Genomic DNA, 12,930 nt, shown 5'->3' on the forward strand with positions numbered 1-12,930 from the left:
GTTTGTATTGTCAACGCTCCGTCCATCACCACCTTTGGTTTTTCACAGTCCTGTGAAAACCAGGACTGTCAGAGGAAATCCAGGACCTCTGGTCACCCTATTTAGCTAGCACCTTCAAATGTGGATGTCTTTGACCTTGTGGTGCCAAAAACTCTGGATCTGCCACCCAACACTCATGGGCGAAGAGTCTTCAGAGAGACAGGGTCAGGACTAACCTCTGACTACTCATCTAACAGGAGTTTTGTTGTGTGAGTCCACAAGTACAAACGTCCAAAATGGTTCTCACATTCTCTTCATGGGTACTTGATCAGGTTAGCTGTTAGGCCAAACAAGATGCTTGACCTCTACATGACCAAGTGGAATAGGGGGCTGCCAAAAATATTAAAAAATGCTACCTGTAGGGAGTCACTAATCAGCAGGGACCGTGCAGATGTGGGTTGGTGTAGAACTATTGGCAGAATCCTCTCATAAGGATTATGGAAGATCACTTTTATAGCTAAACCCTTGGAGAAAAAATAAGAGCAACATTTCCACCATAGGAACCAGGAAGAATATAATTTAAGTTTTTTTCAAATACTAAAATAGAGCAAAGTTTAGTACTAAACTAATGTGTTTCTAGACTAACTCTGACAGGAGGCATTGTAAGTCAAGATGTAGGCAGGTCTAGGAGAGTGCAGGTCATTATAAGGAATGACGATTGCAAGAGCCGATCCAGCTCAAGAGATTCCTTATCTGTGAGCACTTTGTGATGGAGCCCGAAACCCACCGATGTAAGCCTTGACCGGAGTGCATGCGTCTGCCCTCGACCACAAGGAGCAAACAGAACGAGTAGTTTTGAGCAAAGCAGTTGTCAGGCAACCACTGATGCTGTCTGACTAGAAGGGATGGGTCAAGTACAGTATGCATGGTATTCAATTTTCAGAGGCTAGTCCGCTTCAACGGCGGGGACTAGGGAACCCTCCAGGCTGTAGTCCATGGTTTGCCAGTGTGGGGATTCTTATTCAGGAAGAAGTAGTTGTATACTGAAAAGCAAGAGTTGCAGCACAATCAATTCACAGCCATTTCCTAGGATAGGGTAAACAAAGAGTGACTAACACCACAAATATACGGTCATGGGCGTGTATGTATAGAGAAGAAACACCATGATCAAATATGTATGGTCAAGGTGGATCATGGAAAGAGAACGATCCTCTTTAAAGAAAATGGTTTATTGACTCTTTGTACATTGACAGCTGTGCACAAGAATAAAGCTTCATTCATTGTTTGTTTTTCTGTAGTCTGCAAGATGTCAGCGACTGTGTTCCCGACCATTGTTATCGTTCACCTTCTGGTTGCATGTGTTCAAAGCTCAGTTTCAGGTAAGATCAAGATCCTGCTGTTCGCTGGCTTTGATCGAGATTTTGCTTTTTTAAAAGAATAATGACTTCCTAAATGCACTGACAATATACTTCCATGGCCTTAAATCATAAAGACCTGCAGCAAGGATCATCATAGTCAAGTCCATTCAATGATTTATAAATGTTTAGGCAAGAATTACAGCCATTAAATTGCGGTAAGATCCAGTTTTTTTGTTTCTTTCACACTCTTTTTTAGATCAATCAGTGGCAAACTTCTCAGTTATTGGACCCACCAACCCCATCGTGGCCACATTCTGTGAAGATGTGATACTGCCATGCCAGCTGTCACCTGACGTCACCATGAAAGACATGGAGGTCAGATGGACCAGGCTGCCTTCCGGCACGCTGGTGCACCTGTGTCGCAATGGGACGGATGATGATAAAGATCAGAGTCCAGATTACCGAGGACGGACACAGCTGATAAAGGACTACCTGACTGGCAGGGTAGAGGCCTTAATGATCCGTAACATCACCGCGTCTGATGGAGGAAGTTACCACTGCCAATTCCACTTTGACAATGTCACCATTGGAAGAGATCTTGCATTGGAAGTGAAAGGTCAGTTGCACAACGTTATTCCAATGATAGTGGGGCTGTACTGATCTGTATTAACAAATCTCTGACAACTACAGACATTTATTGAATTGGTACTGGCTGATATCTGCGCCACTCCAGAAAGCAGAACTTGTGTGCTTTACCTTAGAGTGTATACACATTGCGAAATCCAGTGTGTTTTCACAATATCACTAAGATGCCTAAATTTTCTAATGACAGATTAATAGATTTAAAATTTTCTGAGAGTTTAGTTAATGGCGATGTGCAGAATTCTCCTGAACTTTGTGAAAACTTTATTTACAGAAGGGATTAAAAGTCTTTAGATACTGCTCAACATTCCCTCAGGATGGCAAGCATACATTTTGCATGTGTAAATTATGAATTGCAACAAGTTATTTGCAACATTATGCATTTTGGTCTAGAAGAACAAAATTATTAATTTCTCTCAAGCATCTTGGGTAGTCGACTTCTCTTGGACCAGAAGGACAGTAGAAAGCACCGCAAAGAAGTGTTCTTGACCCTACATCTTTCAAACATGATTATCTAACACCCTTGGTTCCGCGGCAGCTGCTCCTGTCCAGCCTAAGCACGGAAATTACCCAGTAAAACACCCACCAATCAGACATGATGCACCCCAGAGAGTCAATTGGCCAGAAACCTCTAGAACTACAGGAAGGGTGACTACTATCAGAGCTAACATGTGAATGAACCTGCAGCACTGGCCTATTGAGATATATCTGCCTGTGTTCGCAGGACTAAGGCTATAGAAAGATGCGGGCACATATATTGCACTGCCAAGGGTTCTATTTTCTTCCGTGCAGGTCAAAGAGCCCAAACTCTGAAACCTGCTTTAAGTAAGGTGATAGGGTCTTGTGGAAAAGTAAATTTTGCCATGTTATATGTGCCTACGTGTTCCCCATGTTATGTCATATGTGCATGATCAATATGTATGTATTCCCCTCTGATCGATTAAAGACGCAATTACAGTTGTGTCCATCTCTAGTATGCCAGTTTCCAGTTATCGTGAATACAACGAATATCAGGCCTATGTAAAGCTACGTTGCCACATTTTACAGTGTGCACGTTAATTCATTGAAAAGTCTCCGTTTCTAGGCCTCAAAAGGGCCCGGACTCAGATTCAGCTCCTGTCTCCTGAACCCTCTCCGAGGAGCGATACAGCCCCCACCTGTATCCCTGACCCTTAGCTTACTTTCATGCCTCGCAGTGCCCGGCTCGGCCTGGCTCTGCCTCCTAGTCTGCCAAGAGTATGTTATGATTCTAGTTATCAGTCCAGCCCTCCTTCTCTGCATTCCTAAGCTACTGAATTGCATCAATAGTTTCCGTCATGGTCTAGCCTTTATGTCTCCATGTAAGAGAAATACTGTATTAATATTCATAGAATATTCCTCGCACACACACTACATGTAGAATTATGCATGCACCAGTCTTAGTGTCTGTTAGCCTTTGCCCTGATAACTTTTGGATTCTATCAACATGTTCTCTAAACACGAGATACTAGATAGGCTTTAGGTACATGTCGCTCTGACACTCCAGACTTTCGTCTCCTCTTCTAGCACAGAAGTCATAGCCCCCCAGTTCTCCCTAGTAACACGTCATTGCCAGTTTGCGCGCACCACTAGGTTAGAGGTCCCAGCTGCTCAGGTAGCCCCCTCCATGTTCCACCCCGTTTATGACATATTCTGTTACGTTTGCATCACATGTCTATGTATACGCCCTGTACACACCTCTTGTTACACCCACTTTATGCCTTATCTTTCGCGCCTGCTACAAACTCCGCCTACTGCTACGCCTACTGTATTGAATACAATGTATTTGTTTAACTATAAATATTGTGCACTGTTATTAAAAGTTTGCTAGCCATTCCCAGATCCTGCCCCGGCAGCTGCCGGGCCCTGCCATCCCATTCCCATGCAGGCTGTCCTGTTCCTGTCCTTTTATGCTTAATTAAAGCCTGTATACTCCAGCTACCTCGTATCTTGACTCTTATTTATTGAGCTATCTGTTTATATTGTATCCAGTCAAAAATAGAACCGGTAATTAATTATTTATTTACCACATAATGGCGCCCGAATAGGGACTTGCCCTTTCCCCACGCGCCGGAGAAGCCACGCAGGCCCCCTGATCCTCTGCAGCCGTGACGGAACCATACCGTGCACGTGCAGATATTTCTGCTTCAAGTATCCCTCAGGCCCACGGAGGAGACGGAGGTTGCGGTCCAGCATCCAGACGAGGCGGAGGAGGAACGCGGCGAGTCCCGACCAGAGCCCAAGCCGAGAGTCCAAGGTCCGAGGTATCCGGAGGCCCACCTGTAACTGAAGTCCGAAGTTCGTCCGTCCGTCGTCGTAGCAGTCCAGTCCAGTCCGAGGCCTTCCGTTCTTGCTGCCCGGTGAGTACCGTTGCTGGGGTAGTATCTAGACAGGGGTCAATTAATTTGTCTCTGGTCCGTGGGTTTGGGTACACAGATCCAACACGAAGTATCCACTTAGGTGGATGCGGGTCCTGACGTGTCTCTTTATGGGACCGGTAAGTTTCGTACTGTTTTAGCAGTGCATCTAGTCTGTTCTAGTAAGTTCTGTTCTCGAGAAATTCATGTGTTCTGTTTTCAGTATTCCAGATAGTATTCTGTCCGAACCGTTATTTTTAAATGTTATTTCATGTGTTTTCAATGTCGTGGTATGAGTGATTTGTTTTCTTAAAGTTATTATTGTGTTTATTGTGTATTGTATTGTTTCTAGACTCCAGTCTAGTCATGCCTCTGTTCTCTAAGTTACGTCAGTTAAAAACTAGAAAAGGTCTGCTCGAAGAAGCAGTTCCTGTCCCGCCTAGGGACAGTCCAGGTCATTTTATGTATCATAAACATGGCATAAGTGCCATATTATATCTAGATTTATGGGTAGAGTACACCAAGGAATTAGAAGAAAAGTATAGATGGCCCGTATCAGGCACATGGGATGCCGAGTGCATCATGCGAGTAGAAGAAGCATTATGGAAAAAGAAAGCCAGACAGTCCCAGAAAGATGCCATCGAGTTATGGCGCAAAGAATCTCATAGAAGAACAGAGAAAGAAATCAGAAAGTCAGAATTAAGTAGAGAATCCTCTTAAAGAGCCCAAGAAAGGGAATTAATCGAAATAGGTGAACGAGTTAAAGCCGAACAGTCAGACAGACAGAGAAATGCCCTTATTAAGGGTATGTATCCTCTTCTTACCGAGGGCTTGCCGAAAGCAACCCCAGAAGCACCATGTAATTTTCCGCCGCCATTAGTTCCGATTAAGCTACGTCACAAACCGACCGCAGCTGATATTTTTCTCTCGTCCTATTTGGACGACACAGTCCCAGAATATGCAAATCCTGCTCCGCCAGCTCCTGTAAATAATGTAATTCCTGTTCTTCCAGCCACCGGGGCACCTGTTACAGCACCTGTTACGGTACCCCCGGTCCAGCCCATAGTACAAGTTCCCGCTACTTCAGTCACTCTGCCAGCACGAAGAGTATCAGTTGACGATTCCAGTTTAGGGGCCGCGGGAGGAGGTCCTCCTGGTACCCCGCCGCCACACAAACGTGTAACGTTAGTCGAGTTACATGAACGTGCGTTACAGCGTACGCCCAAATACCAGTCCGCTGCAGAAATCAGACGAGCTCTTACCGAATGCCGTTATGATCCAGTCCCAGGCGATGATAATATGGTTATATATTCATTGCGTGTAAGACGGGTGACCGAGTATTTGGACACCCTACCGAATATGAAAGAAGATCTAGACAGAATATATCGTTTCATCCGTACAGGAGAAGATTCAGAAAGTATTGGTGAAATCATGTCTCTAAGGAAAGCTGAGACCCAGCTCATGCTATTGAAGTTTTTAATCAATTGTTTAGTAAGGGAACAAGATTGTCCGACTAAAGATCCGACCGAAATGAAAGTTCTGACAAGGTGGAGTGATAATATAGCCGAGGGTAGACACAAGACACTCAGTAGTATAGAGAGTATGTACAAGAAAATACGTAAGGAAATAATAAGGTTACACGAGAAACGCAAAGAAGCACAAGTAAGCGAGAAAGAAAACGACTCTTCTACTGAAGAGGTAGACGACGAGAATTCCGCCAGAATAGCGTATGTAGGAAAATCTAGATTTCCAGACCGACATTTACGCCTAGAACACAAGAAAGTCTTTCATCTTCCAGCACCAGAACAAGGTTCTCTGGAACAAGTATTTCAAGCTACCGATCACATTCTGAAATCACGAATCGGTTATAGTGAACTTAGTACCATGCATGAACAAGAACTAGCCCGATCAGCAGTCCGATGGGTTACTGATTCTACCACTTTTCCAGATGAAATAGTGGCACAAATGTTTCTGAAACTGCCCCCAGCCGAGCAGCGACTGGTGGGTATGTATATGATCCAGCACCTCATTACACTGTATGAGGGTCAACATTCTGATCCAGGTCCGTTACATGATGTCCTGAACGAGTTACTCCAGTATAAATGGAAAGGTTTAGGTACTGATTTAATTAGCGTCATTCTAGAACAGCGCCACAAATATAGAACGTTTCTGAATCCACATTTTGTTCACGTCTCACCCCCAGAAAGTAAACCATTCTACATAGATAGACAGAATCCGTTACGATAAGTACATCCAGTTAGGACACCGGATGGTGAAATGCAACGAGTATTTGTTTACACCCCTATCACAAAGATGGAACTCTTAGAGATGAAGAAATTAATTCCCTGTCACGACAAAGATCCAGCAGGGTTCCATCGAGAATTAAAAGACATGCTCCGTATGGGAGAATACACGTATCCAGATATTATTAAAATGTTAAAAGTCCTGTTGCCCTCAGGGGTATATGAGAAACTCAAGGAAAAAGAATGGGAGGTGGGAGAGAAAAAGATCGATTGGACAGCTCTAGAAGCTGAAGATAAAATACGAGTACCAGGTACCGGTCTTGGGGACAAATGTAAAGAATTGCCCGAGTTATTGATTCAGGTTTTGCCAAGATTATTAGCCACGAAAAAGGAAGATTGGGATGCAATTTCAGCATGTAAACAGAAACAGGATGAAGACACTAGTGATTTTTATTCTAGATTTGAAAAATGTTTTATAATTAACAGTGGTTTGAAGACAGGTAGTGAGTCATACCCTCATCTTTTTGTTACTAAACTAGTCGAGAATTCAAGCCCACAAGTTAAAAATCGAGTTTTGAAAGTCGAAAGTACCTGGCAAGCTAGTACCCCGTCACAAATGCTTCAGATGCTCCAGTATCACCAGAACAGAATCAGGGAAGAGCAAGAACACGAAAGGAGACGTATGAAAGACACGAAAATGAAAGTACTAGTTGCACAATCTGTTCCACAAGACAGTCAGAAGAGGGGTCCGAATCAAGCCAGTCATCCTGCAGCTCCCGTTAAAGGGACATGCAATTATTGTAAACAGCCAGGTCATTTTATAAACAAGTGTGCAGTTCTGAAACACAACATAGCCACTGGTAAGACTAAAGAAAGGCCACGTCCGCCTAGACAAGAACAAGTTTCGCAGACTTCTCAGTCACCACAGAATGCACAACAGACAGCTCCAGCACCGCAGCCTATCGCTGCAACACAGCATGTTACACAGCAGATGTACCAGTATGCCCAGACAGAGTATCCAGAGTATCAACAGTATTCATGAAACAGCCTAGAGAGGGAGGTAGGCTTGCCTCTCATCGAGATACCTGTAGATCAAGAGGGTCCCTATGTACACAGTCAAGTATTAGGGAAAGACAGAAAGTTTCTGATTGATACAGGGGCAAGTAGGACTACTATCAGTCATGACGAGGTTCCAGGGGCTCCGCTCTCAGGCTCTAGAAATGTTTCCCTTGGATTTTCAGGAAAGCCTATTGTAAACGAGATATCAAAGCCAGTTACTCTAGAAGTTGGTCCATTGTCCCGAACTACTGATTTATTACTTACGAAATCATGTCCAGAAAATTTGTTAGGCATTAAAACATTGAAAGAATTAGGTGCAGTAATTTGCTGCTCCCCAGAAGGAATACGTTTGTTTTTAAGGGATTTTAAAGGTCACTATGTATTACGCGATTTTGATCCAAGATTGTCCAATGTACCTCAGCATTTATGGGCGCAAGGTCCAACTGATGTAGGTTTTATGCAAATCACACCCCATCGTGTGACTCTCAAGCAAGGTATAGTCCTGCCACGGATCAGACAGTACAGATTGCCACCTGAGGCTGTAGCAGCCTTATCCAAAATTATTGATGAGCTCATTGCTCAAGGAGTGGTTGTAGAAACTGACTCCAATGTATGTAATTCTCCTATCATTCCAGTCATGAAACGTACTGATCCAAATGCACCTCCAGTATATCGATTAGTGATTGACCTTCGAGAACTTAATAAATGTATCATACCCCAGTATCCAGTAGTCCCAGATATTTCATCCTTATTGACAGCTATTGATCCCGAAGCTACATTTTTTACTGTAATAGACCTCAAGAATGCATTTTTCAGTGTTCCCATTCATCCAGACAGCCAGTACCTTTTCGGTTTTTGTTTAAATGGAAGGAGCTATAAATTCACACGAGCTCCTCAAGGTTTCACAGAAAGTCCTAGTATTTACAGTCAAGCACTTAAAAGACAACTAGACAATATTCACATGCCAGCTGACACTGCCCTGCTCCAGTATGTCGATGATCTACTGATCACAGCCCGTTCTGAACGTGACTGCGAGCGAGCGTCACTTACAGTTCTGTATTTTCTAGCCGAGATGGGACACAAGGTGTCCCCTTCGAAGCTCCAGTTCTGTGTCCAGCAAGTGATCTACTTAGGCCACTTACTGTCCAAGTGGGGTAGGCAGTTGACACCAGACCGTATCCAGTTAATAGCGAGTCTTCCACAGCCCAAGACACAAAAGGAGGTACGTGCTTTTATCGGCCTCACTTCTTACTGCAGACAATGGATTCCTCAGTACGCATTTCTAGCCAAGCCACTGATACAGTTAACGACACAGGAGGCAGCCGTATCGACTGTCCTCCCTTGGACATCTGAACATACACTTAGTTTTAATGAGTTAAAGAAAGCCTTATGCCAAGCACCTGTTCTAGCTACACCGAACTACAGTAAGCCTTTTACACTTTTTGTCACAGAACGTGATGGTACTGCATTATCTGTTCTCACACAAGATCAAGCAGGACAGTACAAGCCTTGTGCTTATTTTTCGAGCACATTAGATCCAGTAGCCCAGGCTCTGCCTGCGTGCCTCAAGTCAGTTGCAGCCACAGCTCTAGCTATCAGACAAAGTGATTCCATAGTATTAGGACACTCCCTGACAGTACAAGTTCCACACTCCGTGGAAGTTCTTTTAAACCGAACACAGACTCAGCACTTGACCATTGCACGTTTAACAGGTTATGAACTGACATTGTTCCAGCCGCACATAGAAATCAGACGCTGCAACGTTTTGAATCCTGCTACACTGTTACCGTCAGTTACTTCAAATCCTGCCACACATGACTGCGTAGAAGTAGTTAACACTATGATCAAGCCAAGACAAGACCTGACAGACATTGCATTACCTGATCCCGACCTGACACTTTATGTGGACGGTTCATGTATGAGAACTAGTACAGGAGAACTAGTAGCCGCGTATGCAGTGACTACTGAAACCGAAGTTATAGAAACACACCGTATTGACACCCTGTCTGCTCAAGCAGCAGAGCTAGTTGCTCTGACCCAAGCATGCATACGTGCCAAGAACCTGAAAGTAAACATATATACAGATTCACGTTACGCATTCGGAGTTGTACACGACTTCGGAGTGCTCTGGCAGGAAAGAGGTTTCATGACTTCTCATGGAACCAAGATTCAGCATGGTCTCCTCATTCAAGCTCTGTTAGATGCAATACATTTACCTACATCTATCGCTATTATGAAGTGCAAGGCACATACGAAAGTTACTGACATCATTTCCCAAGGTAATGATCTAGCAGATCGAACAGCCAAGCTTACAGCTCAGACACCAGACATTCCAGTTAACAAGACACAGACATCCACTCCAGAACAGACTACTTGTATGACAGTTAAGGACCCTACACAAGATGTCATAGACATACAGTTACATGCTACTCCTGAAGAAATCAAGAAATGGTCCGAACAAGGGGGGGTCCAGACAGATCAAGGATGGGTGACGAAGGGAAAAGCCACATGGTTTCTCCCCGACTCTATGGTTCAAGTCATTATTAATACCGCACATAGTCCAGCACATCTAGGAGAAAAAGCTATGTTAGACAGTATACAGAACCTTTGGTTCAACAAGCACTTACGAGCTGCAGCCAAGCAGAAAGTCCGTACTTGTATGATATGTTGCCAGTTCAATCCAGGTAAAAGTGTCCCGGTGGAACAAGGTGGATTCCAGCCACCTGACCACCCTTTTGAAGTCCTCCAGATGGATTATATTCAGATGGAGCGATGTCGAGGTTTCAAGTATGTTCTTGTAGTTGTATGCGCTTTGTCCAGGTGGACAGAAGCATATCCAGTTCCAGATTACACAGCCGCGACCACTGCTAAGCAGCTGGTTCGTGAATTCTTCCCCCGTTATGGACTCCCTAGGGTCGTGTATTCTGATAACGGCCAGCCATTCTCATCTGAGTTAATGAAGCATGTTTGCCTTTTGTTAGGGTACCAGTGGAAGTTCCATTGTGTGCGTCATCCTGAAGCAGCCGGTCTCGTAGAGAGACATAATCAAACCCTGAAAATCCGTATTGCTAAGACATGTAAAGAGAAAGGTGTAGACTGGCTAGTTGCCCTGCCAGTTGCTTTATTCTTCATGCGCATGGTCGCACATTCCAGATCAGGTCTGTCCCCTTATGAGGTCGTATTCGGCCGCCCCCCAAATATGTGGGGTACACCTAGACCCCGCAGTATTACAGATGTTTCCAGTAATATGTTGACAGATTACCTAGCTTCCTTGATGTCTGCCCTACACTCTTGTCGTTCACAGGTTGCCGCCGCATTTCCAGACAATACTGAAGTGAAACCGCATGAGGTCATTCCAGGCGACCTCGTGTTGGTCCGGAATTTTGATCGTTCAAGTCCGCTGGAGCCTCGCTGGAAGGAGCCGAGACTAGTCCTTCTGACCACCCGTACGGCCGTGAAGTTGGAAGGCCGCAAGGGTTGGGTCCATCTGTCGCATGTCAAGAAATTCCATGGACTCCGTGATAAAACTTTTACCAAGAACATTTCCAAAGACTGTTCCATTTTCAAAGACTGCCTGAATCCAGACTCTAAATCAGACATTAACACAAATCCAGAACTGAAAGTTCCTCTGTTAGAGAAAACTCCGCAGCAGGAGTATAAATTAAAACTCCGGTCTAGTAAAATAAGTCAGCCAGTTTAATTGTCTAAGTCCCTCTCGGGTGAAACGGTTAGACAGGTATCTGACATGTATGAGATAGACCCCCATAGTGAGAGAGTTAGTCAAAACTCTATTAGATGTATCGTTTTTCTAAGTTTTCTATTATTCTTAAGTTTGATGGTTACCTGCACAAGTTATGCATTGCATTTATGTTTTCCAATTTCTCATGTAAATAAGTTTTCTAATGCCACAGTAGAGCACACATTTAGTGATCTGCCTCCTCACGAGTTATCCTATCGTCTTGCTATGAGAAATAATACATTCATCCGAATGTTACACTATTCACACCAGACCAGCAATGCTACTAATTGTTGGGTGTGTGGTCGACTCCCCCCTTTCCAGACACCGAAGGGAGTTCTGCCACTCTTTCCTTATCCATTTTCACATAATGGTTCGTGTGGAGCATGGTCCACGTTAACGTCATCTTCAAATGATATGACCCTTCTGAATAGAACATGTTTTCCAGACAAGCAAGGTCTCTCCCATAGAACAGGGTTAGATCTAGAAAATGAAGTTTATAATTTAGGTAATTATTCTTCGAATTTTATGGTCCTGAATGTTCAGTCTGATACTACTCCAGACTTGCCTGCTATTTCAGTACTACCAGTCAAAGGCGAATTATGTGTCAGAAAGAATGGTTCTGCACATGTAGGACATAGTGATTGTACTACTACTGTCGAGTATAGTGACAGTGGGAAATCTATTTTCAAAGCCTCACGTCATTCTTATTTTGTTTGTGGTCAGACCGCATATGTTCGTCTGCCCCTCGATTGGGATGGAACATGTTACATTGCCTTCCTACTGCCACCAGTTTTTCTAGCCCCATCTGATTATCACAGAAACACACATCTAGTACACGTCAGACATAGAAGGGAGATCGAGTCCCCAATTGTCGATCAAACTGAAACTACTCTAGAACAATATCAAGATTTCAATAAAGGTTTCTTTTTCTTTATAGGACCTATCCAGAATAGTAAGTTAATACGTAGACTAACCAGAACCCTTGAAGCAGTAGTGAATGAGACTACTTCTGCTCTAGGTAACTTAACCGAAGAGCAATCTGCTATGAGATTTGTCGTGCTCCAAAATCGTCTCGTTCTTGACGTCATACTGGCCGATAGAGGAGGAGCATGTAGAGTCATCGGATCTAGTTGCTGCATTTTCATTCCTAATAACGCGCCGTCTGTTTATTCAGCTATAACCAGACTTCATAAAATTGCCCATCAGTTACACCAGAATCCAGGCACCTGGACATGGTCCGGTTGGCTCTGGAGTATCATATCTGCCTGGGGATGGAAAGTATTGTCATTCCTAGGTATTGCAGTAATGATCATTTTCAGTTGCTGCCTCTGTATACAATGTGGCCCTGCGATTTGCGGCATTTGTGCTACCTCTTGTATTCCTAGTCCTAAGTCCCGTTCCAAGACAATTCGAGACGAGCAAATGATGCTATATGAAATGATAGATGGTATCATGAATATAGATGTTTCCTGATGGAAACGTAGGGCACAAGGAGGGAATGTGGAAAAGTAAATTTTGCCATGTTATATGTGCCT

The 12,930-nt window shown here is 43.9% G+C and overlaps 1 protein-coding gene across 1 annotated transcript in view; it reads left to right on the forward strand.

The window, feature by feature from the left end:
- The window catches only part of LOC144768744 (butyrophilin subfamily 1 member A1-like), a 117,428-nt gene that overhangs the window by 32,844 nt on the left and 71,654 nt on the right, over positions 1–12,930 (forward strand). The window contains exons 2-3 of the mRNA XM_078652630.1: positions 1,278–1,358; positions 1,594–1,953. Of these exons, the coding sequence (XP_078508756.1) occupies positions 1,286–1,358; positions 1,594–1,953 (433 nt within the window). The 5' untranslated portion in view covers positions 1,278–1,285. The remainder of the gene's footprint in view (positions 1–1,277; positions 1,359–1,593; positions 1,954–12,930) is intronic.

The sequence above is a fragment of the Lissotriton helveticus genome, chromosome 7 (assembly GCF_964261635.1).
Source record: "Lissotriton helveticus chromosome 7, aLisHel1.1, whole genome shotgun sequence".
Taxonomy (NCBI): Eukaryota; Metazoa; Chordata; class Amphibia; order Caudata; family Salamandridae; genus Lissotriton; species Lissotriton helveticus.